We start from the raw sequence: 27,546 nt of genomic DNA, 5'->3' as shown, positions 1-27,546 counted from the left end.
GACAAATTACTGGCGTAAGGACAGGTCAGTTCGGGGCCAAGAACTCTCCAACTAGTGCCCCATTGAATAGTTGTTGTGTAGCCTTACGAAAAGCGGAGGCAGAAGAATGCATTATGAAAAGATAGTTTAAGAAGACACCATTTGATTTGGCGTAACCACTACCGGGTTCTCTGATTCATGATTATGAAAACTGTGTGCTTAATTAAAGTACTTGGTCAATCGAATCTTACTCCAAAATAGAGTATTACATAATGATATAAAATTAGCAAATTTAGCTAACCCTAAATACTCATAGAAATACTGAGCATATATTATTTTCTTAAAATACAAGAGGATCTCCTTCAAATTATAAAATAACAAATTTATGATAAAAACAAATGAACATTAGGCCTACTGTAGCCTATCCTTCCTTGTAGAACGCTATCGAAAACATTTAGTTCCGGTGCAGCGGCAGCGTCTGCCGGCTGGTGCGATGGCGGGTGCGCTATATTTAGCCGCACTCGGCCAGCACACCCAAACATTAAACCCCGACCCCACTAATGTTTACAATCGATATGCACTTTACGGCTCAGTCTATTGCCGCTAGTTCGAAGGGACCTATCAGACAGAGAGCGGCCACGCGTTCAAGCGGTCAGTCTCATAGTAGTAATTTTGACGCGATCAGAACGCCCCTTGTGTAGGTATCTCTATGTAGCGTAATACAATAGCGTAATTCAAAAAGGGTATTCATGATACCCATTTTGAATAAAAATATTTTTTTTATTTACAACACAGATAACGCAAAACTGACCGCTTGAACGCTTGGCCGCGTGACCGCTCTCTGTCTGATTGGTCTATAATGGTTCTGATGTGTCTAAAGATACACTGATTCAACCTAATCCTTTCTCTAGTGATAACTAATAACTACTCCTATTGAAGAGATAAATCTTTTTCATCTCTCCTAAAATGTAATTTCCTAAAATAAGGATGTGTGAGGTAGAGGTACTCGTAGAGGACAAGCTCTACTTAAGTCAACTCATTAAGGTGACTATGAGGAGTTCCTTACAATAATTAAATCCACAAAATAACGCGCAATAGCCAGATACTCTATTGTGGTCACAAAACATTGAAGCCCTTCGGGTTGTACCCATGTATAAATATTCGACAAATGACATTTGAGTTCAGAGTTTATTTAAAGCCTATCAATAATTCATTTATAAAATTATTCATTTCATATTCAGCTTCAAATTAACTCTACAAGGAAAAGGTTAAAAAGTCAACAGCTGTGTTTCGTAACTAAGTTATTTTTATTCTCTCAAGTGTTGGCGTCAGCAAGTGCGCAGTCAAATGTGGAAGTTAAGTGAAACGTTTTCCCGGAAAAAGTAACATAAACTTCGGACTTGTAGCATTTCGATTTGGACCTCACATCTAAAATCATGATTTTCAAACAGTTTCTGCTTATCTATGAGACGGGCAGAAAAGAGTCTACCGTAGTAGCAATCTACCGATGAATAACGACTTCTTCTGTGGATACCCATAAAACTGAAGTTAATACCTACACTACGTCTATATATGTATAATGTATATGTATATCTTCTTCTATATATATAAAACATAGGTGACTGACTGACATGGTAATCTATCAACGCACAGCCCAAACCACTGGTCGGATCGGGCTGAAATTTGCATGCCGGTAGATGTTATGACGTAGGCATCCGCTAAGAAAGGATTTTGATAAATTCCAACCCCAAGGGGTTAAAATAGGGGATGAAAGTTTGTATATAATAATACTTCTTAACGCGAGCGAAGCCGCGGGCAAAAGCTCGTATAATATATATACTTATATATAAATGAAATGGAATTTATAATTTTGTTAAGTCTCGCTAAATCTCGAGAACGGCTGAACCGATTGGGTATTTAGTCTTGAAGTTTAGTGTTTATATTTTTGACGACCTCTGTGGCTCAGTGGTGAGCGCGTCGGTAGCTCAAGCCGGAGGTCGCGGGTTCGAATCCCGCCGACGGAACAAAAAGTTTTCAATGTTCCCGGGTCTGGATGTGTATTAAATATAATATGTATGATATAATAAAAATCTTAAATATATGTATAGTATAAAAGTATTAAATATATTTCCGTTGTCTGGTACCTGTAACACAAGTCCTTTAGGTACTTAGCACGGGGCCAGACTGACGTGGTGTGAAGCGTCCATAGATATTATTATTATTATTATATTAGAACGAAAGTGATATGAAGTTCACCGGGTCATCTAGTAACTAATAACTAATAAGTATAAATACAAAAGTGTGTGTCTGTCCATTCCTGTATTTGTCTTTCTGTAGTCACTTTACGTTAAAACTTAAAACCTATTAGTTTATTGTTATCTCAACGTTATATTCTCAATACGATTCGCAAGACTCGTTACGTAGGTAAACAAAGTGAGCGGCTCCAAGGCAGCCCAAGCCCCAAGGACTGAGCACTACGCAGTAACAACTGACAGGTATTATGATGTGACATAACTGCTCACTAGCAGATGCGGTTTCATAATTACTGTTGTTTTCCATTCATGAGGTTTCTTGGAAAAAAAATTTGTTTACGCTCCCGAGAAGTAAGATACCAGGTAAATGGCGTAAAAACTTCGAAGAAAAATTATTTATAATTTTTCGTTAAAATAAAGAAAAGGATTGAGTAAAAATAATATCACATATATAAGTTGTGTAGTAACATCTAAGGCGAAAGAATAGTATTTTGTTTGAAATGCAAAGAAAAAACGTTTTTAATGTACTTAACTCAAAAGGCACAGTTTCCAAAAAACCCAGGTCTAAAACTTAGCTGCAGTTCAAAAGGCGAATCAAGACTGTATAAAATATGTGCCATATTATTTTGTTTATAGCATAGTTATTTATTTATTTTGATTATTCATATTTTTATTTTCATAGTTTGGTAATTCATCTTAAATCCACTACGTACTTGTCTTGAAAGTATATCCGATTCCAATAATTCAATCATATAGTTAGTTTTTTTTTAAACTCAAAGATTATCTCATTTAAAACTAAAGATTAGTCATCAATTCATCATATAAAATGTCGTTTGTCACCACCGACCTCCATTATACAAGTACGGTGGACTTATGATACCCAGCTGTTTTTTGTGCCTATTTGAAGCGGAATCAGCGCCCCCAATGCGGGGGAAGAGAACTAAATCTGACGTTAGTTTGACGTTTCAAAGTCGCCACATTGGCGCTGATAGTAGTAGTGCTGAGAAAAATCGATATCGCTACAGCCAAATTATCAAGGCGTCGCCTTAACATGACACTTGTAAATAAGATTTAAATATTTATGTCGAGAGCTTAAGAATTCAGTGTCCTAGTTCCCTCCCGAGACTCCTGACGTCTAATCAAAAAGGACTGGATCTTTACGAGCCTTGAAACATATAACGTCTATTTATAGAATACCCGGTCGTGTCCGGGATCTCTGAGCTCTGGGAGCAAGGAGTAGGGACACATCACAATTCACAAGTGTTGATAATTTCCGGATTTTTGTACATACAATAATCTACAAAAGGTTTCATGTTACACAACGAATGAAAGTCGTAACCCACATCATTGATACAGATTTTGTGTTTCGAGGTTAAAGCCCGTCACAGACTTAGCTATAATATAATTAATATACGGTACTATAACATATATTACAGTAGCTACCAGAAATATATATTATAGCTGAGTGTGCGTTCACGCGAAAATTTGTATAGAAAATAATATATAGTAATATGCTAGGCATATATAAAATATTAATATATATTATAGCTAAGTCTGTGACGGGCTTTATGTAATTTCCTGCGGTATCACTGTCACATCATGAGACGTCGATACCATTCAAAAGTGTGCATAAGAAGATACACATTGAATTGACACTTGGCCGCGGTGTTGGGCTATTTGTATGAATTTTCACATCCCGTCGTCACTCGTCACGTTGAAATCGGAACTGACCTTAAATTATGCATCTGCTAATATTATGTAACGCTTTACTTTACGGTAAATGGAGGACTAAGCGTAAACATAACTAATAAGAGAGATATATGTATTATGTGATATTACATTTAATACTTCTATCACAGTTTCCAGGAAATGCTATTGTATTCTATTGTTGTCGCGATCACCGGTGCTCTTATGGGGCTTGAAGAATTCAAGTTTAAACCACACAGATGACGAAGATTAGTGTTAGAGGAGACATAGGTTACCAAATAATTATTCCAAATTTAGGCACTAAAATGCGTGGTTGGTGGTTTCATGCAATAAATAGAAATCCACAGCCTAACATAGAAGCTTCTTCTAAAACATGGCATGGCAACATGGTTATTGGTTATATATCATAGCTAGGTAGCTAGAAGGAGAAACCTATAAGTTCCATAAATCAACAGATACATAATCTTGCCTCTTCTTAGAGGCCAGCATAAATCACCTTCCATTTTACAAAATACCGCCTTTCTATCCATCAACAACTACACATTTAGTAAAAAACTAGCCACTCATTCACGTCAGCCAAGGCCGCTGCGACTGCACGCCGCGCCGCCGGTGCGCCGCGCTCGCCCCGCCCACCGCGGTCGTTTACCTTGGCAAGGTCGCTTGACCGGCACCGCGCCGCGCCGAGCCGCGAGTAGCTCCATTCATCGCATTCCGTACGCGACCCACTACCGCGGGGCACCTAATCGTGTAGGGCAAGCGATACCTAGATATTGCCGCGAGATGGCTAGGTAAATGATACTAATATAATATTGTTGCAACTTGCAAGATGTAGTTCGCGCCTTGTCCAAACATCCGATCTAGTTGGGACTTGGGACTGGCGAAGCGACCGATACAATAATATCGATATAGTCTGAATATGTAGTGTCGCTGAGATGTAAAAAAAATGCTGAAAGTGCGAAACACCATAAACACATCGTTGTTACAATTGCAATATTATGGGGACGGACGCTAGTCCGTTGGATTCTAAGCCAAGAGGCAAGAGCTATCTTGGCTTAGAATCTAATTCCGAGTTATAGTGCAAGATGTAGAGTTGGAGTGGTTGGAACTTAGGACTCTGACACCTCCATCGTGGGTATCGCAGACATAATAGATTTTCATTTGCTATGCTGGCACTCTGGCAGTCGGCTGCCGCTTGGGGATAAATGGGTTAGATAGTAAAATCGAGCATTATTTTTGTCAAACAATGGCAAGATGGCGAAATACCATAGATGTCGGTTGCAAGAAGCTGGGGGCTGAGAACATGGAACTCTAATACACACATACTAAATTCAAGCGTTACTTTTGTCAATGGCCAGATGGCAAGCTATACAGGTACAAGATGTAGAGTTAGGGCTTAAGACACATTTTACTGTTCTATGTGCCCAAAAATGGCTTTCCAATATTTTTTGGCACCACTTCGACAGTATTAGGTATGTGCCAAATATGGCCGCATTCCTTTCTAGATAGAGATCAATCTTCGATGTTCCATAATTGACGGTCAGTTTACTCATGATATATAAGCTTTGTAGACAGACTGGCTACAGTGCGGTTACGCCACGCTAACGGACGTTGCATAAGGTGCAATATGATGGTCAGCAAACAAAAGACAACAAATATGTGTTACGAGAATCGGTTAAAACGACATACACCATTACATGATGGAGGTTACGCCCATAACCGCAGACTAAAGAGGATAAATATTAAATAACTGTATAATATGGCTTTTACTCTGTGTTCATAACGCTGGTTTTCCTCAGGCGGAAACCATAGACTTACATGAAACGCAAAAGAAAAATAAAGTTCATTATTGTGATCGTTGGTCACCTTGAGTTTTTGTCTCGATTTTGAGACACGAAATTTTTCCGTACTTTAACAATTGGCCCTCATATTATACTATATCTGCTCGGTTAGGACCTGTCCACATCTCCACGTCACGACATCAACGTGGAACGGTGGCGGTAACGTGGCACAGTACGTTGACGTTACGTGCAAATTTACGTCGCCATGCCTTGTAAAACTGCTACATTCTTCACTATTGATCTAGATGTGGACCGCACCATACGTTTTCTGCTTATGCTATTGTAAATAAAAACGGAGGAAGAGAAGAAAAAAGACGTGCAATTTTACGTTACGTTAACGAAAATGCTACCTATATCATATTGCTATGACAAGGGTTTGTTTCTGAAGAATACGCAAAATGATATGTCTCCAAATGAACTCTCTCTTTTTCCCTAAATCTGTTTAATTTCTATTCCTGCGTATTTCTATTATCATGCTGAGCCTACTAAAGTGCTCCACTGCCTGCTGCCTAGACGCTGGCTAATGGACCACAAACCGCAGCTACTCCGCAGTTCACTCAGGAGTCTTCCGCTTGCGGTTGCTGATTGTCATTTGTACATAGTAGTTACTGCACTGTTTAACATACAGCCTACAGGTCGCTAGACGTATTGAGCCACGATGGCCACTGTGATTGCGAAGCTGTTAGGATACACAATCGACGTCGATCATCGCCAATCGAACGCCTTTACACGTTCATAATTGGTGCATTATTGGTCTATAAAACTTTTACATACTAATAAAAATAATTAAATAAAAATTGTTTTATATCTGAATAAAGAATCAAAATATATTTTCAGGATGTCGTACTACTGGTGTCTACCCCACCACAATATTATGCCTGAAAATGAGAAAAAACGTTGATGGTGAAAAGAATTACTAATACGCATCTAGACTGGCGTCTGCTTGTCTAGTCTAGATACACAACACAATAAAGCTGAGAAGAATAAAGGAATCGAAGGTATTCAATTCAGAACAGATTGGATAAGGTGACTCTATGTAACGACTACACTGCTTAAGGCAGTGCTTTTTCATGGGAGCTGCGTTCCAAAGCTAGACTCTAGTTGCAGTGAAAAAGTAGTCTATCTAGTTAGTTACAACGTATGTTTTAGATTTAGAGAACCGTCGTAATAGCTTAATTTGCCTGACCTAGTGAGGTCAGACCAATTAAGCTATTGCAGCACTTAGTGAAGTGCTGCAATTCTATTGGATCTTAATCAACACATTTCTCGCAACACAGCTTAGAACTGGAAACTAGCAAAGGCAGTCTAAAAGACAAGTGACACACACATTGAAATTGCATTGTGTGCGTCAGGGAATACAAGCAGTATCAGGTGTATGCACCCCCCGGTCCCCTCACCCCCGCTGTCGCCAAGTTTTTTCTCCTTGGACAGTGGCCAATCCGCAGTGTAGCGGCGGCTTATGCTCCAATTTATTCCCTTTACATAATACAACGTTTAGAGTCTTTGTTGCGTCCGATGGTTCACCATCTCGCAGCCTAGATTTAATAACATTGGACTTGGGTTACCGTAACTTATGCGCGACGGGCATATTTGGTTAAATTCCCGTGAGATTTAGACCGACCGCTTTATTTTTACGTGCAGGGTCGCACATGTGTTTTAGAGCACAATCATGAGCATTTGAAGGTCCAAATTCATAGCCCAACATAAAAAGAGGGCTTTCTTTAATTTGGGCCATGGTACATAACCACGATTTCAAAGACAATCGAATGGCACGAACCCGGCATATTTGTCTATAAACTGTCCAGATTGGTTAATGTACCTATGTATATTGTATTATACAGTATATCATGGGCCAACGTGGAGGAAGAAATACGACTAATAATAAATCGATAATAAGGTAAGAAAAACGTTTCAATACAATGATAATTATTGTTGAAGAAAAGATCATAATCATTTGCGTAGATCAGTGACGTAAGCCAGCCGAGATGTGGGATGTGAGATGATAAGAAGTTGGATTGGCCATGAGCCGAATATCGACCGGGCGGTTACATGTAATTGTAAGGTTAGCACGCTTACCTAGTCCATCTAAACCTTTTCTCATAGCTTGACCGTTGACGAGACAAAACTACCATGGCAAACAAACTATTGTTCTCGGTAAATAATATCAGTAACGTAAAAGCAAGGCCAAATAGCGTTACGTTACGACTTACGATGTGTCACGGCGTCTACGCTCCAACGCTTTGCATATTTTAAGATTATATTGTGATTATATGCCACATTGATGCGTTACGTCGCGTCGACAGACGCAGTGTTTTTACGGAACGAGAGACAAGACATAAAGAATTTAAACAGTAGAGGTTAAAAGTCCCTAGTGAGCACCAGCCCTAAGAAGTATTGGGTATAGCTCTATCGACCGCTATAGGACATAAGGCCGTATTGTCGGCTCAAGAGCCCTCCCCCGGGGCGATGCACAATAGCACGCATCCTGTCCGCACCGGTAAGCGTGATATATTTAAAACGCCAGACGTGGCCGTAAAACGTACTATCCATATTACTCTACCTTTTATGGGCAACCGTTTCTATTTCTATGAACCGCTAAAGCAGCATGAGGACATTTACGAGCATAGTTCGTAGCTTAGGTGCTTATACTTTCTTGTTTATTAATATCAGTGAACTTAATTCCTAAATATGCTTTTGAAACTTGGATAGCTGATGATTATGATGATGATCGAACTGAAGTTAGCTCTACAGTTAAGAATATAACTTATAAGCCTAAAAGCGAAAAGCCATTTCCGAGTTTTCACACAAGACACCCAATACGTCGCTCACATGTAAATGAATTCAGGTGGGCCGCGGTAATGAGTGGGAGGACCCCCGCTTACATATTTCAGGCCCGCGGCCCGCTAATGGACCCCGGACCCCGAGCGCGGACCCCGGCCCCCGAGCGCGGCCCCCGGGCTCCGCGGTCGGGGTGGTAGGCCCCGCTTTACAATTTCATAACTATTTTTATCGCGAGCGCTGATGGCTTTATAATGATTCGAATTTGTTTATTGCTTACAAATTGGTCGTGGAACAACACCGTTGTAATTGTCGTCATCATCATCAACGCTGCGCCCGCTTCGATGGATTTAAGCGTAGAAAGTAGCAGGGTCTACATGAAAAACATTACTGCAGCTACGAGGGCTGCTATTTATGTATCCGGAACTGGCCACTTACAAGAACAATATTTAAAAAGTAATTACAACATTTGAAAATAGAACTCTTTGGTTGAAAAATACATTTTGTTTCATGTGACTGTCAATTATTTTTCCATTGTGGCGTCATTTTGAAAATTGCGTGTCTTCATTTGCCATGGATTTAACGCGTGAACATTTTCGTGCAATGATTTACTACGATTTTCGGCGTGGGCTAAATCAACAACAGTGCTTTATTCAACCCACCGCAACTTTTGGAGATGAAGCACCATCAAAAACCACTGTTTATCACTGGTACAGTGAGTTTAATCGTGGGCGGTCTATGCTCACGGATGAAAATAAAGAAGGTCGCCCAAAAACAGCTGTTGTCCCACAAAATATAGATGCTGTGCGGGAACTAATAATGCGTGATCGTCATGTTACATATCGCGAGATAGAGGCGTCCTTAGGCATAAGTATGACGAGCATACATAAGATATTACACGAACATTTGGCTGTAAAAAAAATATGTTCGCGTTGGATTCCGCACAACTTGACAATCGATCAAAAACGGGCTCGTGTCGATTGGTGCAAAAAAATGATAAAAAAATACAACCGTGGTACGTCAAAAGCCGTTTATAATATCTACACAGGTGATGAATCTTGGATCTGTGCATATGACCTCGAAACTAAACAACAGTCAACGGTGTGGGTGTTCCAAGATGAGCCGAAACCAACAAAAGTTACTCGTGCAAAAAGTACTTTGAAGCAAATGGTCGCCTGTTTTTTTGGAATTAATGGACATGTGGCTACAGTGCCATTAGAGAATCGTAAAACGGTTAATTCTGAATGGTATACGACCATTTGTTTATCAAAAGTCTTTGAAGAAATAAGAAAGGACAACCGACAACGCAGAATCATATTACATCACGACAATGCTAGCTGTCACACCTCAGCTGAAACAACTCAGTTTTTGGAGGGTCAAAAGATCGAATTGACTGGTCATCCGCCGTACAGCCCTGATTTGGCACCTAACGATTTCTTTTTATTTCCATACGCGAAGAACAAATTACGTGGTCAACGTTTTTCGAGCCGCGAAGAGGCTGTTGATGCGTTCAAAATGCACGTTTTGGAGATACCTCAATCAGAATGGAAAAAGTGCTATGAAAATTGGTTCCAGCGTATGCAAAAGTGTGTCGATCATCGCGGCGAATATTTTGAAAAGCAATAAAACCATATTAAATGATATATGTTTGTTTCTTTTTTTAATTCCGGATACATAAATAGCAGCCCTCGTACGTTCCTCCTCATTCCTATTTTTTTTCCTTCGATCTAGTCTGTTTGCTATTAACTTACAAAAAACCGGGTTCTGTTCCAAAAAGGCGTAAGGGCATCCCATTATGTAGATCTAATTAAAATAGTTAACATATTACCATGTGTACCAAACATAACATGCCAGTGGTCAAGTTAACACAAGAATCCTGTGCACAGAGAGAACTTTGAGCAGTTTCGGCACTCTTTTAATAATTTTCAAGGCTTTTTAATTTTCTATTATTTATGAGTGGAATGTCTTACATTGGCCTATCGATTATTCCCACCACTATAATACTTTCTGTGTTTTCAGAATCGAAAGCAATACCACGAAAACCCTTCGATAGGTTGATACGATCTCAGGGATGACTTGCTAAATATGATGTGATAAAAATCGTGAAGCTTGAGAATTCAACCCATAATTTGTGGAACCCAAACAGAAAAGTTTTTCGAGTGTCATAGCCTTAATGACGGAAGAGCTGACGAAATTAGTGAAGAGTGTCAGGCGATGGTCATTATGTGCACAATGAGCACTCTATTCCGTAATTTTGGACACTTGTATACTCATTTGTGGGTAAATAAAAAGACAAGTGGAACGCGACTATGATAAATTCCATATTACGCTAAATATAATTATTATACAGCTACATGGTTGTTTCGGCGCGTGGATGGCAATTTCGTAGGGACGTGGATGCGAAACAGCCGTCACTCAAAATGACACCACAGCAGAGATTGCCACACGGGCGTGGGTGTGTAATGATGGCTCCTCACGGCGCGAGCACGAGCCAACAGGGGAGTCCACGCTACCCGTTCTCACGGCGCGTAATATCACGAGCCGCTCGAGGTGCTCCGAGCCGCGCCATTTAAGTTACTAACTCCAATCGCATCAGATGCGCCTGCTCTAGCCAGCCCGCGCCATCTCGAGCCACCCAGTTTACACGATCCGTAGCACGAGCTGGCGCGGCGCGGCTCGTGATAATACGCGCCGTGAGAAGCCAGCTTAATACCTCGATCGTATAGGAATCGCAGACACAATAATATATAATATTATTGTGTTATGCGACAGCCGGGTGCCGCTTGGGGCCAAGGCCCCTTGCTACCATATGTGCAATGTGTGCAATGCACACGGGCACACGTAGCCCTTACGGGGGCCCTGCTTGGGGCTAGATGGGTTAACAAATAACAGCTGTCTCTAAAGTGACAAGTGTCTCATGAAATTTGGATGTTTTAAATATTTGCATTGAATAGGCTCCGTTTCGACTAAGCCGATTTCAATGAAGCCAGAAGGACACATAATATCTTGTCTGTGTTAAGTTACTTTGATTTCAAAGTTAAGTTACCCTCTGGTTAGTAAATTTACAATTTTAAAATTAGTTACGACCTATGGACTATAACTGGAGCCTTTGAGAGGTCAAATGTACGAGAGTTACCGTTCTATACTGTAATATATATTTAGTTGGTTCCGACGGAAGATGTGGAGAGTTCCTAATGTGTGACCTTTCGCCGCAGCAACTAATCCCTGAAATAACTTCGTGAAGTGATTGACTTCCTGATAAGGTCTTATTGATTTCTGATGTTTACGCGGACGTCGGCGAATCACAGACATCTTGAGATTATAGTTGTGTTAAAGCTTTATGTGGCCTCTGGAGGAAATTATGGACAAATATAGGCGATTACGAACATGCAAGGCATATTTTTCTTCATTTGACCGCAATCGCAATCATAGTGGCATTTAAATGATGGTTTGTCATTGCCCAAAGTTCAGAGGATGCATAATGCAGTCTTTCTAGTTTCTACATTGCCAGGGATGAATCCAAGCGATTATAAGCGTGTAGAGAAACAAATTCGTCTATGATTGCCCATGATCTACGTCGATTGTACATGATAGTCTATATTTGACGACCTCTGTGGGCTGTGGCACAGTGGTTGAGGACTTGGTCAGCGCTCAAGCCGGTTGGAATCCCACCAACGGAACAAGAAGTTTTCAATGTTCCTGGGTCATGGATGTTTATTAAATATGTGTATCATATTTAAATAAATCTTAAATTATATGTATATACAGTATAGTATAAAAGTATTAAATATATTTCCGTTGTCTAGTACCTGTAAGACAAGTCCTTCAGGTACTTAGCCTGGGAACAGACTGACGTGTTGTGAAGCGTCTATAGATATATATGTATTAGCCATGCCTGGGGCCCTTCAACATTCTATAAAATCTCGTGACTCGTTTCATGCTTCGGATCATAATTTTCAAGTTTAATGCCAATGACCTACATCCTAACGCCGAAACAAAGCGTCACTTGTTAGGTAACTGGTATGTACTCTATGTACCTTCTTATTATCACTTTCACATACCGCTCTAACAACACTAATATTGGCTTAGCAAACATGACGCCGCTGTAGCGGCATACCGATTTCCTTGAGTGTAAAAATATAAACGCCTTCTTTTTGAAAGGTGGTTTAAAGAAATCGCCAATAGGATATATCACTGAAATGTTTTCATGCTAGACGGCAGCACCGGCATAGACAGTAAAAAAAAAAAGGTCTACGAATGCAACATGTTTAATTTTGGTCGGATAACTTAGGAACAATTTATACTAGCGCAGAGTCGAAGCGCATCGAAGCGAATTATTAAAACTGAACATAACAAATTCAACCTTAATTCCAAAGCGTTAACGCACTTTATTACTTCTGAGAATTTAAAAAGGCGCGCTTAGCCGCTTTTTATACGCATTATCAACTACGGCCTACGTGGTATCATTGTACATGAAAATGCTATTAGATTGCGATATTTACAGCTTATTTCAGTAAATCACAATGCTATTGTTACCTTTTGAGAGCTTTTTCATTAGTTTCATATTTTAACAGTAATTTGGGTTGCCCATATATATTATAACTAGAGTCTAGAGTCTAGACGTTCCGCGCGGCTTCGTCCGCGTACGACGTAAATTAGATATTTCACAGATAAATTACTCCACAAAAAATAGCCTATGATTCTTCACGTGGGTAGACCACTGTCTGTTATCTGTGCCAAATAACAAAAAAATTACGGCAGTAGTTCATGAGACAGGCCCTTTCAAATAATTTCCCCCCGTTTTTTTCACATTTTCCTCTATTTCTTCGCTCCTATTAGTCCTAGCGTGATAAAATATAGCCTTCTTTAATAAATGGGCTAACACTGAAAGATTTTTTCTAATCGGACCATTAGTTCCTGAGATTAGCGCGTTCAAACAAACAAACTCTTCAACTTTATAATATTATAGTAGACTATAGATTTTTAAAACCTTGTGTTGAGGTATTGCCATCGCAAAAAAGTTGATTTTAAAATTCATTTTAATCTATGTTTAGTTATCGTTTCTCGGGACTTACCGTCAAGGTCTAACTGCCGTACACTGACGAACATTAATTACTTTACTGTACTTAAATATAAAGATGTGATTACACCCCATACATTATCTGTCAAAATCTTCATTAAATTGATGGTTAATCATCATTAAATGTCTCTGTCCTCTGAGTGCGGCCGTTATTCTCGTCATTTTATTTCGATTGTAAGGCTACATGCGAGTGAACGGGGATGCCTCACATTTCCTGACAGTTACAGGCAGTTAGTTTTGTCATATTGTAATGCAATTGTATTATTGTAATGCAACTGTGGAGACCTTCAAACAGGCTGTGTTGGTGTTGTATTGGCAATGCGAAGACACGGTCGAGCGACGACGCGCCTTTTCCGTTCACCGCAGATACCGATCCTAATGTTCATTTATATTTTATACTGATGATTGTACGATCAGGAAGTTGATTCATTGGCAGATGGCGGACCTACGTAACTTGGTCGCTTTATGTCAAACCCACTGGACAGATCATAACTAAGTACACATTGAATTGTTCTAGTGTTACATACTTCTGAGATCGAGTGTATGAATCAACGTGAAAGTGTATAAAAAAGTGGGAGAGCCATGCTTCGGCCGGCTCGACCGGAGAAATACCACGTTCTCACAGAAAACCGGCGTGAAACAGCGCTTGCGCTGTGTTTCGCCGAGTGAGTGAGTTTACCGGTGGCCCAATCCCCTACCTTATTCCCTTCCCTACCCTCCCCTATACCCTTCCCTTCCCTACCCTCGACTATTACCCTATTTCCTTTTAAAAGGCCGGCAACGCACCTGCAGCTCTTCTGATGTTGCGAGTGTCCATGGGCGACGGAAGTTTCTTTCAGGTGACCCGTTTGCTAGTTTGCCCCCTTATTTCATTTAAAAAAAATTAGTCGATGTGCAATGTAACAACAGAGGAATTGGTATACTTGTCTGGTGTACGTTTACCACGGGATTCCTTTGGGCGCATGAAGTCGTTGCTGATCAAACAGAGCACAATAATTCTGAATCGCGATTCGAAGTATACATCTACTTACTCATCAATCGTGATTCATCAAAGTTTTTGAGATTGGCAAGATATAATATGATAACACAACGTCCGAAATGCCTAGAGCTTTAGTGTGACCGAGTATCGACCTTGCTCGGTCGAAAGATCTTCTTTTGAGGCTCAAACCTTTCGTTCCTTTATTCCCAAGCACATTCCCACAAAGTCGTAGGCAACCTAGTGTTATACTAGACTTGACTATTTGACCCACGATGGACCTTCTTTCGGTTGTCTTATGTCAAGTCAATGCTAGTTGTCATCTATTGGCAAAGCTTAATTTTTTTACGAGCCTATACTATCTCACTGCTGGGCTAAGGCCTCCCCCAAGGTCTCCCATCTGTCTCGTTCCAACGCCACCGCAGGCCAGCGTGGCTTGTAGGCATCCAGTTCATCTCGCCATCTTTTTCGAGACTGTCCTCGGTGGCGTCGTCCGTCCTCTGGTACCCACTCTGTGGTGACCTTTGCCCAACGGTCAGGATGCATACGGCTGGTATGACCCGCCCAGTCCCACTTTAATTTTACAGCTTTCATGCCAACATTTTTAACACCTATTTTGGAGCGCAGCGTGCTATTTAACATTATCCGACCAAATTATATAGGTCCAACATCTGCCTGTGAACAAATTTCTCAGATTGTGCAGAAGACATTACCTTGGAATCTCATTAGTCATTAATATGCTTCTGACATATAGTATCTATAACATCTCTGTATTGTTCCAATTTTAGTATATTGTACTGCTAAAGCGAGTACAGGCATTGGTGATATGACCTTCAAGTGGCCACCGCTATTGTCAACCAATTGCCTGTCAAAATTTGCTCTGACCTTATTTCCACAAGTATCTGTTACATGATAATACTGTATGTTGTTATTTTATGTCCCTCAGTCACTGTTCTCACATTATATCAAGAAATATAATTGAAAACTATTTTGTTTCTTGAAAATTCCCATACAGATTACTTATAAAAAGTATTGTGTGTACATGTGATCATACAAATCATGTGTATGATTATTCAGTAGCTGATTTATTTTGCAATAAAAGATAATTAACTATTATTAAACCATTTATCAATATTTAAAAGTGATTACTGACAATAATACTGACTTTTGAAAATATGAAATATGTATATATATATTTTAGCAAAATATAGTATCATAACAATTTGATTATTATTTTTAATAAACTTAATAACAAATTACTGCAATTGATTAAAAAAATAATAAGATATTAAAATATTATATTCTTGACTCATCACATTGAAATTGTTCTCATCAAATAATTAGGTACAAATAACCAATTTGTATATATATATATATATATAGCAATCTTTTTATTTTTAATAACAGACATATTATTTTTATCTCGTTAAAACTAAGCAGAAATTGAGGTAATGATGATGTCACAATACCGAGGCCCTGACCCGCCTGTCTATTGCAATTCTTTTGAGGCTCTTGTAATTACCTGTGTAAATTACTATGACTCATAACCTGTTGGTTCAACTGCTAACATTCTTACAATGTATTGGTATATTTCATCTATTGACTAAATGAGTCACCTGCAGGCTCAGCAGGGCACCATAGAAATAAAAGAAAATAAAATAGAATACAGACTTTAGGGATTTTCTTCTCAATCTGTCTGTTTGTCAATTCTAATATCTGTTGAAGACCTGTTTTAATTTATTTATAGTTTGTCTTTGTACCTACATAGGAACCAAAAATTATGTTTAGTTTCAATAACCTTATGTAAAACTGCATAGCAAAACCGCAGCTAGTATTTATAGTAAATGTAAATTAGTATTAAATGTATAAAAACTGCAGCCTAACTACTATTTTCGATATGCCAAAATTATAAATAAATATTTTGGCATGAAATTTAGAAAGTTGAAATAAAATAATTTTCTAAAATGATGAAGGCCTGCTTACAACACAGAGGAGTCTCATAGATAATTAATCATATATTTTGACAATTTTCCTCAGATAACACTATCTCAAAATTGCATTGAATAATCATTATCATTACACACAAGGTAACCAAGGTATTACAAATTAGTATAAGCATTGCTGGTGCATTCACCTTGCCCACAGTAGGGAGACACAAGAATATTAGTGGAGTTACCATAATACAGGCAAGTATATCAGACTGACCTGAGGTAAATTGGCTGCGATCTGACGCTGCAAGGAGTCCCGCTCCTTCTCCACCTCCTTCAGCCGAACCTCCGAGTCTCCCAGACGCTCCTGGGTCTCGCGCAAACTCTCCACCAGCTTGTCTCGCTCGTCCAGCATAGACACCATAAGCTGCTCGAAATTCGCATCTTCACCAGAGAACTGCGAACTCCGCTGACTGATACTGTCCTCAGATATCGTTGGCATCACGTCGCACATCATATTCCACATTTTAATTTAACATTAAACTAGAATAATTATCGCACACGATACACCGAATAACAGAATTTCGATCACCGTATTACATATGTTTCGGCACAAACGTTACCTAAATCTAGCGCACGAGACACGAGAACGATGTTTTACATTGTCGAAATATTCGTAAAACACTTCAGTCCAATTTTCGGGTGTCATTATAGTTCGATGTTTAGAAGACACACCTAAAAACTTTACTCCTACGAATCCATTCCATCACGGTACAAGCGGCATGTCTACCATCTTGAATTGAAACGTCAGTTTTGACACAGAGTATAGAATCTAATTAATACAGATTATAAAAAGCTCAACAGACAGAAAAGAAAAGGGACCTGGGGCCTGGGGGCCTGGGAGCTGGGACAGTTCAAGGAAAATGCACCCCGGGCGGCGGGCCCGGGGCTGTCGAGCTGTAGGCTGTAGCCTATATGCAGCATGGAATTAATATATACTTCGTATAACGTAGTTATACGTAGTATATATTAATTCCATGTAGTATATATTAATTCCATGGTATGCTGTATCAAGTATGGCTATTGGCTTTGTCCATCATAAAAATCATTAAAAATTAAAAAAAAAAAAGTCATAAATAAAAAAAAAATCAAAACTTGTGAATTTGATTGCTTTTGTATTTTTATAAGAATTTTGTCGCGTTTATTTCAAAATTGAAAAGAAACTAAGTTTTGTAAATGGGGTACTAAACTTGATGATAAAACATGCATTCAAATGACTGGTATTATCATAATAGTATGATAAAATAGTTTTGTAACTTATAGGTTTACTTTGTAATCTTTCTTGTTCAGTATTTATTAGAGGTACCGTACTATTATGAATATTTTATGCATCAACAATGCCAAAAAAAGGGGGAAACAAAACAAGAATTAACGCAGGTAACTTTTTATTTTACAAATTATAACTTTTTCGTATGTACACATAACCAACAAAACATTATTACGGACTACGGTATTGAGATAGTGAGGTTACTCACAGTCTGCAGTTCACAGCCAGTTTGGTGTAACGCAGCCTTATACTTTTAGAGTGGTACTTGGTGCCTACCACTAATTCTGTAACTAACCCAGCTCTCTAAAGGTCACAGCTACACAGCAAGTATTCATGCAGATAGTATGTTGTGTTATGGGTAAATGGTGGTCCTGGCAGCACAAATGCTTGCTGTGTAATAAGTTACATTGAACCTCGTAACGTTGGTCAGTACAGTCGTTAGGGACATAATATAATTTAAAATATTTTGTTAACATGTTTTTCAGATTTTACTTTAAATGACTCTGCAAATGCTCCAAAACCAGTAGGCAGAGTGAAGAAATCAGTTAAACCTGATGCAAATCCTGTAGCCTCATGGGAAGACCTAGAAGATAACGAGTATGATGTTCTGGAAGAAATAGACACAGATGGAAATAGTCAATTACTTTTTGTTAAAAAACAAAATTCTACACATACTAGTGATGAAGTATTCGAAGGTGTCGTGTATCCAGAAATCGTGTGGTACTTGATATCCAAATTTGTTAAACCAGAGGATGTAGGAAAGTTTGCCCTTATAAATAAGGCAACATATGCTATCACCAAACGTGAGTCATTTTGGAGGCAAATGTACTATAAGTATTGTAAAAATCACCCACGACTTCCAGAGAAATTGAAGATTGAAAATAGTTTTGTCACTTATGGCCTCAGGCAAAGGGTCATAAGAGGCTTATTTTACACTTATCGTAAGTTTTTCCAAAGTACTCTACAGAATATAGAATGTTCACCGCACAAACTCATAAGAAGAAGATGTGTCAGTGTTTGGTATTGTAAGCTTAGATCAAATTGGAGCATATTTTTTAAGCTCAAAAGACAGACAGTGGACCAAAAGTTATCAGTAGACAAAATAAATTTCTTGCAAGAATTGGGAAGGGTAGATGCAAATCCAGACGAAGGTTGTAAAGTATTACAGGTAAATATTTACCTATTTATATTTTTGGTGATGTTTAGTTTATTAATAGCATGAAAATTTAGTGAATACTAGATCTAATTTGTAACAATTTTGTTACAAAAGCTTGCTTTTAATATTTTAACATAAAATTAAATAAACTTTTTAGGCATAATAGGCTCATAAGACAAAAATGTCAAAAACTAACATACATAATATCATAATTTTAGGTGACTTGCTTGAGTCTAAATGAGGTGCCTCCGTTGATGGGCATGGCGCTGTGTTCCGTCAATGTGTCTCTGACCCAGGGTCTGATACATCAGCGGGTCAATCTGGGCTTCACTTCGGGCATCTGTAATGGTGTCCAGAACATAGTTCCCGAACGTTCTATAGTTATAGACTCAGTGCTCAATATGAATGTTTACGATTGGTGGCATCCGAGGTATCCATTCTCTGATACAATACTGCCATCTGCTATGAAAGATGAGGAGTTAGCGCCAGTGCTAAGACATGATTTTTTTACGCCATTAAATGGGCATAAATATAAGCTATAGTGATGTTATGTTAATAAAGGAATATATTTTGTTGCAACATGTTGTTTTTATGTTGTCACAATTTACATTAAAAAATAGCTACTTTAATTTGATTGGATGAAACAAAATAAATTATTGATATCTCCTACTCTACTCAGGTAAGTTTTGCTAGGTTGTACTGTCATAGAAGTTGTTTAACAAGCAAATGGTGCACTTACGTAATTTAGTCGCGCTATGTCAAACCCAGCCGACAGATCACGACAAACATAATCCAACTAAATGACATAGGCCTACCGTCTGCCTATGAATGAATTCCTTCAAGTATTTTATGTTTAGAAAAATAAATTTTCAGTTCATACAGCCGAAGTAAGCCATTTAATATCAAAGAGAGTCATTTAATAGCTATACATAGAACCTCCTTTTTTTAAGTTGGTAAAGTGCAGAAAAATCATATTTTATGTTATTCTGTTTTTCATTACTTATAACTTTTTTTTTCTTTAGTAGGTGTATGACCTTTAAATATTGTCATAATAATATCTAGTCATTTTAACAACATAATAGTGTTGACTCTTGATAACCTTGAGGAGACTGGGTAACCCTGTGTAAGCTGTTTAATATTCATCATTTTGTAATGCTGCTTAGCGCGGCTATTTTATACTTAGCCATTGTCTGTTTATTTGTATTAGGCTATGATATTATATTATCATTGGTATTAGGTATGTAGGTACCATAAAAAAATATAATCAAGAGTTCCTAGACGTAATTTTTAAATACCATTTATTTTACAAATAAAGTGCTGCGCTCTGGCGTCACAAATCCGAAACTTACTATATTATTTACTTGATTTTTCTAAGGGTGACTGTAGCATCTTTCATGTAGGCAAGCTTACCCATTTGCATTTAAAGGTTGTTGCGCTAACAGCTCCTCTCCAAGGCGAGACCGCACTAAGCAACACTACGAGCGAGTAGCAACTAGACACTTCAAGTTTCATAGCACAGATGTTGTGTCGCTTAATGTGGCTGTCGCGTAAGTAACCCAACTTATTCGATCTTCAACAAATAATTTAATTTAGCAGTGACGCGTCGCGTCGCACCGCCGCAGCGTACTGTCGCCTAGTGCTGTCTCGACTTAATTCGCGTTACTCGGTCTCATGTATGCCCCACCTCCTCTATGGACTAATCAGCCAACATTAAGACAATTTGTTGTTGAGTGACCGGAATTCGGACTGTGTGGACGTGTTGATATCATCATGCGCTCTTTATTACTATTATGCGCCTTTTGCGCGGTAAGTAAATATGCTTATTTTAATACAACTTTTACAAAAGGCTTGTAACAATGTATGGAGTACTTTGTTCTAGATTTAAAGATGTAGGAAAAACAACGCAGATCGATGTGAAACTTATTATTTATTTATTATATCATAAATCTATCGTTTCAAGTCTTCCAATTGCCATACACCAGATTTTTCCGTAACTAAATTGACATATTTTTAATTAATCAACTGTTTTTCAGGCATGTAAAGCAGCGACCACACCAGTGGCTGCGCCCGCGCCGTTTAGTTGTGGGGAGATACCTGAAAATGTGAGTATATTTTCTTTATAAAGTTGTTTTTTCAACGATTACATTTTTACCGACTTCCAAAAAGGAGGAGGTTATACGTTCGGCTGTATGTATGTATTTTTTTTTGTATGTTCAACGATAACTCAGCCGTTTGTGATCCGATTTTCAAAATTCTTTTTGCTCACAAAAGTGGTGATCTGATGATGGGATCCTGGAGGAATCGAGGGGACTCCTTGAAATTTGTATGGAAACATACAGTGATTTCAATTTTTTCTGAAGCATTCGAGGTAAATGCTACCAAAAAGTAAGTTTTCGAACCAGGTACCCAACAGAACTTTTGAATCCTTATAGATACAGGTTCGGGGATTTCGGCGTTGTTTAAACAACTGAAAGCATAAGCCAACACATCAATTTGATTGATCATCATCATCAAAATCATAATTATGCCATGGGTCATCACATTATGACCCAATTATTGATGCTTTTCGTGATATTTTGCATCGAATCAGATGTTTTTGATGATTATTTCGCTGTTTGTGGACCGATTTTCAAAATTCTTGTGTTGTTGTATAGGGTATAATCTTGATTTTGTATTATAATTACGAAAGTGGTGAGCTGATGATGGGATCTATGAGCAATCGAGGGAAATCCTTGAAATTTATCAAAAGACTCATAGTGGTTAAAATGTTTCTAGTAACTTAAACATATGTTACGAATAAGAGAAAGTTCATACGTAGGTGTCTCTTGGTCCAAAGACACTGAATAGAACTCCTGAACCTTTAAAGATAAAAGTTTTTAAATTGCAGTATCGCTTAGATAACTGCAAGCATTTACCACAATTTCGCTTACAGTAACATAATGTGAATAGTTAACATTCGTAGTGGTTATTTACGCATAAACCCTTATCTTGTAGATAACTAAAAAGAGTGAAATTATTGTTTTTAACAAAAAAAATTAAACCGACTTCCAAGGTAAAAAAAATATAATATGAACTAAAAAGTATTAAATAACTCTTACTCTATAATAGTGCCTTTTTCAGAATTCGTCTAAATCTCAATTATTTCTGTACATACAACAGTCTTCATTACTTTGAAGTCGGTACCAGTCCCACAAGCTTCAGATATTCTGACATTGACTGAACTGACGATAAAATTAGCTGGTACCGACTGTTGTATGTACAGAAATAGTTGAGATTTAGACGAATTCTGAAAAAGGCACTATTATAGAGTAAGAGTTATTTAATACTTTTTAGTTCATATTATTATTGTTTTTACCTTGGAAGTCGGTTTAAATTTTTTTGTTAAAAATAATAATTATATCCCAGACCATCCTCAGTTTACTAATAAGCTCTTTAGATTATGTTAGTGAAACATACAAGAGGTATATGTTAGTTTAATCATCCAATTATAATAATTTGAATTTATCGTGAACTAATTATTTGATTGCACTATACATTAAATTACGTATGAGAATTGAGATAAAACCGCTCGCTCTAAACATGAGTGTACACTGTACAAGGCAAGTCGGTCCTACGACCTACTGTTAGTAGCGCCTTATGATTGTATTACGACTGTTCCGAGGCTGCTTTTTCTGATACTATCCATGATGTAACAAAACTAAGTGATAATATTTTAGGGTGTGTATGTGTCTCTTGTTGGAATTGACTGTAAAAGTAGCAGCGCTGAAAGAGCCATTTCTTTTTCAACTTTTGTATGGGCAAATTCACGACGCTGGAGCGCTGGGCGCTGGCCCATACAAATCACAAAAAAAATTGCTCTTTCAGCGCTGCTGCTTTCACAGTGAACTCTATACGAGGGACATAGACACACCCTAAAATATTATCACTCAGCTTTGTTACACCCTGTAAGTATAATATTTTGTGTGTCACAGGTCGCCTTCTGCCTGGGCTCGCCTCATCTGTTGACCCCGGACATGATCAAAAGCTGCACGGCTACAACACAGGTACAGCACCAAATATCTGCAGAAAAGTCTGCAATTTTACCAAATTAATAATTATGCTGCATTATTGCAATCATTTCTTTTTAGATTCAATAAAACATTGGACGCATAACTGTGAGAACTCCTTTTAGCGATTTTAATGTTCCATCTTATATATAAAAATGGATTTTCAAATGTGTTAGTCGCGCTAAAACTCGAAAACGGATTTGGCTGATTTTAGTCTTAAAATATTCGTAGAAGTCCAGGAAAGGTTTTAAAGTGACACGAAGTTCACCGGGACAGCTAGTTACTTATAAGAATTATTGTGTATCATCAAGTAAATTGATTCATAGGTCATGTATCTACATAATGTTACGGATACCTAGACCTAGTGCTTTGTGTTAGACTTAGTGCTAGTGATTAAAGTCTTCAAGAGAGTCAGCAGGTCTCTCTCTCCAAATCCTTCGAACCCTAAGCACGTAACAATAATTTAGACGGAGCAAGCCCAGCCGATATATGACGTCTATGTGGGCCCCTAGACGATCAATTTTATTGTGCAAATATCATATTATTGAACAATTTATTTGATTGAAAGACGGGCGCGTTCAATATTAACCTTAGACGGTCGATAATATTTCTCAATACGTGATATTGCGCAATAAAATTGATCGTTTAGGGGACTAACAATATTAGACTTGACATACGGGATGTATATATATAGTATATACTTACACAATAACGTAAGTCCTACGTATCACATCTGCCTATGAATCAAATTCTTGAATAGTTAATGGGATCAGGCGTTACTTTGCGGAAATCCATAGCTTAAAATTTAGTCTGTTATTATTTTTAGCAATATTCTGCGAAATAAACTTCCACCTTTTAAGTAAATGAGTGAGTGTAAGAAACTGCAAACACCACCACCACACAAGCAATAATGTTGGCAAATCCGTGCAAGGCCTCTCACCACCATGCAGGTTGAAAACCTCGACGCGCATTTTGCCCCAACACCGGAGCATCCTCAGGATGTGGACTCTACGAACAACGTCCGTCAAGTCACTTGACGTTTGCAGGTTCTTACATGCGAGTGTAAGCATAGGTAGTGTGGGAGGAGGGAAGTGCTGTACGCATGATTATGCGTACACTCACTTATTTACTTAAAGGTGGAAGTATATTTCGAGGAATATTGCTAAAAATAATAACAAACTAAATTTTAATCAAATTCTTGAATAGTACCTAATATGATTCCAGTGCGAGAAACTAACGTGCGCATACAAGAAAGCTCACTGGATATCCGGCCACGCCATAGACAAGAAGAAGCTTGGAGAATACCTCGATACTTACGCCACCCAGCACCCCGAGTGGGCACCAGCAGTCGCTCAGACCAAAGCCCTATGTCTCCAGGATCTGCCGGCACAGGGGGTGCTGCTGAACTGCCCCGCGTATGACGTCACACACTGCATACAGACTAACTTTGCTCGGGTAAGTGTTGAAGCTATGCTTCGAAAAATATAAGTGTAGACAACGCTGAGAGATAATATATACCTTGCAATGCCGCACACCTATGACAGAACCCGATGCATCACATTGTATGCATCATCTGTGTTTCTTCTTTTAGACAAGATTCTATCTATGTCTATCTATAACAATAATAATTATAAATATAATCGGTTCATATTTTTGTTATTAGCTTTAGAGCCAGTTTCACCACTTCCTAATAAGTGCTGGACAGGCTATCCACAACTTATCTGTCAGATGAAGTATAGAGTATCTGTCAGATAAGTTGTAGATAGCCTATCCGGCACTAATATCAGGAAGTGGGGAAATAGCCCCTTAGTCGTACTGTCAAAATGATCATCGCTAAACGTTATTCTTATTAAGTATAATATACTTTCAGTTCGCCCAACCAAGTCAGTGGTCATCGTCAGCGAACTGCGAGTACGCGCGCCAATTCGTCGCCAACTGCCCCTTCTGCCCGTCAGACTGCTACTCGCCGCAGATACCGATAGGATCCTGCAACGCCTGTCTGTCCTGGCCGAAGAAGCAGTAACGACGAAACCGGATTGAACCGGAATGAAGCAAATTTAACCGGACAAAACTGGATCGGACTGGATTAAACCGGAAAAAAACTACACTGCAACAAACTTTAATAAACCAAAATCTACTGAAACAAACTGGATTGAACCGGCATGAAGCAATTTCAACCAGACAAAACTGGATCGAACTGGATTAAATCGGAAAAAAACTGCACTGGAACAAACCAAAATCTACTGAAACAAACTGGATTGAACCGGATTCCGGAATAAACCAAACTTTATCGGATCAAACTTAAAAGCAATTGTTTTTGATAAAATTTGAATGCGTGTGAACGCGAACCCAACCGTAACGTTTTCTATATTATATTTTGGCTCTACATGAGACATAGTAGGCATTGGTTTTTAATAATAATAAAATAGTAAGTTTCCTCAAGTTTTTGTTTTCAATGATATCGAATACCTAATTGAATTCCTAGCCAACTTAATAGAAACCATTATGCTAACAATGTTTCTTTCCAGTTTTAATGACAGTCTATGTATGAATACAGGAGGATTGCGGAGCATTAAAATATTATGTAGAATTACTCTATAGTAGAATGTTATTACTCCACATATAGTCATTCTCGTTTCAGCGAATGATCAACTTGTAAATTGTAGAATAGAACATGACAATGCTGATGTAATGATGATTTTAAATACAGAATTTTGAATTTTAAGATGAGAATTTAGTAGAGTACAAAAGTACTTTTTTTTCTTCTATTGTGATATTTCTCTATTTTTTTTCCTGGACGTCTCCGGTATCCCGCCAAGAAGAAGAAATACGTACATCCATATAAGTAGACATTCATGGTCTACTTTATGGACGTTGTCCTTTCTCGTGATAACTCTATGGTCAATTTTCATCCCAATCAATCCAGTAGCTTCAGAACTTTGGCAAAATTGTTTGAGTAATAAAGTGTTTAATCGCTTATGGCATAATATTTTGAAATGTTTGCGTTTACTTTTCCCTTTATGTAATTAATACATTTTAATTCGTGTAACTCCCGGTCTTTACACGAGTTTCGAAGTAAAAGTTGGAGATTAGATCACGTCCTCGAGAAATGGCAAACATCCTTGCGGGGTGATTGCGTAATTGGAGGTATCGACGACAGCGGCCTTGTCCTACGCAGGCGCGGGTCTAACGCACGCGCGCCCCCTGACACCCTGACACCTGTCAAACGCTGCCAGTCGCCCACGGCCGGCCTGACGTCACTGCTGCGGCTATCCTCGGGATCGGGAAAACCATGTAAAAAGTGGTGAGATTTATGTTATATTCTAGTACATACTGTAAATGTAGCTATTGGCCTGTTGTAGGAGTTTAATTTATTTTTATTTAGCAGTAGAATGTAGTTATCGATATCACGTAGTTATATTAGTAATAATATTGTGGTTATTCAATATGGAATTATCCTTTTTATGGAACAAAAGTGAATAGAGGCTGCATCTATTTTTAGTTTGTTTGTGTGGGCCGAGCTCAGTGCGCGTGCTCGTGACCTTTCATCTTAATTGCTCCTCGAGTACCTTTTAATTTTCGCCAACAAGTGATCATCCCGAATCCATTATCACACCTACGTGCCTCTCTTAAATTGTCCTTTTGTCTCGGCTTACTAGACTGATGAAAATATAGCTTCAAATATTATAAACTCTTTTCATTTTCTTTTTATGGAAACAATATTATGATTAAAGTACAGCAAAGATTGCTTACTGCTAAAATGAGTCATTGAGTTAGTTACTTTATTAAAGGTATCTATGTATATAGGAAGACAATGGATCTTAGTAGCAAAAATAATTTGGACTTCCCCATATTTATTGATGCAAATGTCTGCAGATCGTACAGACAGAATTTGCATCGTGACATTTATGCATCAACATTACCATTCTATTGACAGTCGAATTTTAAGCAACTTTCTATGTATCCAAGCAGAGTTAAGTCGGTTTGTCATCAACCACTGTGGTTTGTCACTTTTTGTTTATAGCACGGTATACTCTCGCTCTTTTCCATATGCGACACTGACTGACTGCAGAAGTAAATAAAATAGAAAAGTCTTTGTCTTGTAATTAAATCCTTTGATAAGCAGCAGCATACAAGCTAAGGGGGAAGAGGAGCGTAAAATTGTATGGTAAAATCGTGTAGGTGTCTACGAAAACCGCATAGGTTTCTACGAAAACTGTACACGTGTCTATGAAAACTTTACAAGTCTATGAAAGTTGTAGATGTCTACGATAACCGTAGACGTCTAAAGGAAAACTGAACATGTCGTGTCTAAGAAAACTGTGTAGGTGTCTACGATAACTGTAGACGTCTCTACGAAAACTGTGTAGATGTATACGGAAACCGTAGCCGTCTCTACGAAAACTGTGTAGAACTGATGTCTACGAAAACCGTAGATGACTCTACAAAAACTGTACGTGTCTACGAAAACAGTGTAGG

General features: G+C 38.4%; 4 protein-coding genes across 17 annotated transcripts in view; 3 read left to right on the top strand and 1 right to left on the bottom strand.

The window, feature by feature from the left end:
* Positions 1–17,353, bottom strand: part of LOC121733806 (liprin-alpha-1) — a 112,668-nt gene extending 95,315 nt beyond the window's left edge. For all 9 annotated transcript variants that reach the window (XM_042124167.1, XM_042124169.1, XM_042124172.1 and 6 more), the window contains exon 1: positions 16,816–17,353. In XM_042124167.1, coding sequence (XP_041980101.1) covers positions 16,816–17,064 — 249 coding nt within the window. In that variant the 5' untranslated portion in view covers positions 17,065–17,353. The remainder of the gene's footprint in view (positions 1–16,815) is intronic.
* A 371-nt stretch (positions 17,354–17,724) lies between these two features.
* Positions 17,725–19,600, top strand: LOC121733808 (transmembrane protein 183). The gene is made up of 3 exons (XM_042124177.1): positions 17,725–17,975; positions 18,351–19,033; positions 19,240–19,600. The coding sequence occupies exons 1-3, from the start codon at positions 17,936–17,938 to the stop codon at positions 19,561–19,563; spliced, it is 1,047 nt and encodes a 348-aa protein (XP_041980111.1). The 5' UTR covers positions 17,725–17,935; the 3' UTR covers positions 19,564–19,600.
* Positions 19,601–20,692: 1,092 nt separating this feature from the next.
* On the top strand, positions 20,693–25,781 carry LOC121733809. The gene is made up of 6 exons (XM_042124178.1): positions 20,693–20,827; positions 21,055–21,123; positions 22,993–23,064; positions 24,292–24,522; positions 24,938–25,116; positions 25,243–25,781. Exons 1-5 carry the CDS (start codon positions 20,792–20,794, stop codon positions 25,088–25,090), a joined length of 561 nt encoding a protein of 186 aa, XP_041980112.1. The 5' UTR covers positions 20,693–20,791; the 3' UTR covers positions 25,091–25,116; positions 25,243–25,781.
* A 440-nt stretch (positions 25,782–26,221) lies between these two features.
* LOC121733805 (vacuolar protein sorting-associated protein 13A-like) overlaps positions 26,222–27,546 on the top strand; it is a 57,702-nt gene continuing 56,377 nt past the window's right edge. For all 6 annotated transcript variants that reach the window (XM_042124165.1, XM_042124160.1, XM_042124164.1 and 3 more), the window contains exon 1: positions 26,222–26,371. The gene's annotated coding sequence lies outside the window, so the exon portion shown is untranslated. The remainder of the gene's footprint in view (positions 26,372–27,546) is intronic.

Source organism: Aricia agestis, chromosome 14 (genome assembly GCF_905147365.1).
Source record: "Aricia agestis chromosome 14, ilAriAges1.1, whole genome shotgun sequence".
Lineage (NCBI taxonomy): Eukaryota > Metazoa > Arthropoda > Insecta > Lepidoptera > Lycaenidae > Aricia > Aricia agestis.
Note: the sequence above shows the minus strand (reverse complement) of the source record. Positions and strands in the feature narration are given on the sequence as shown.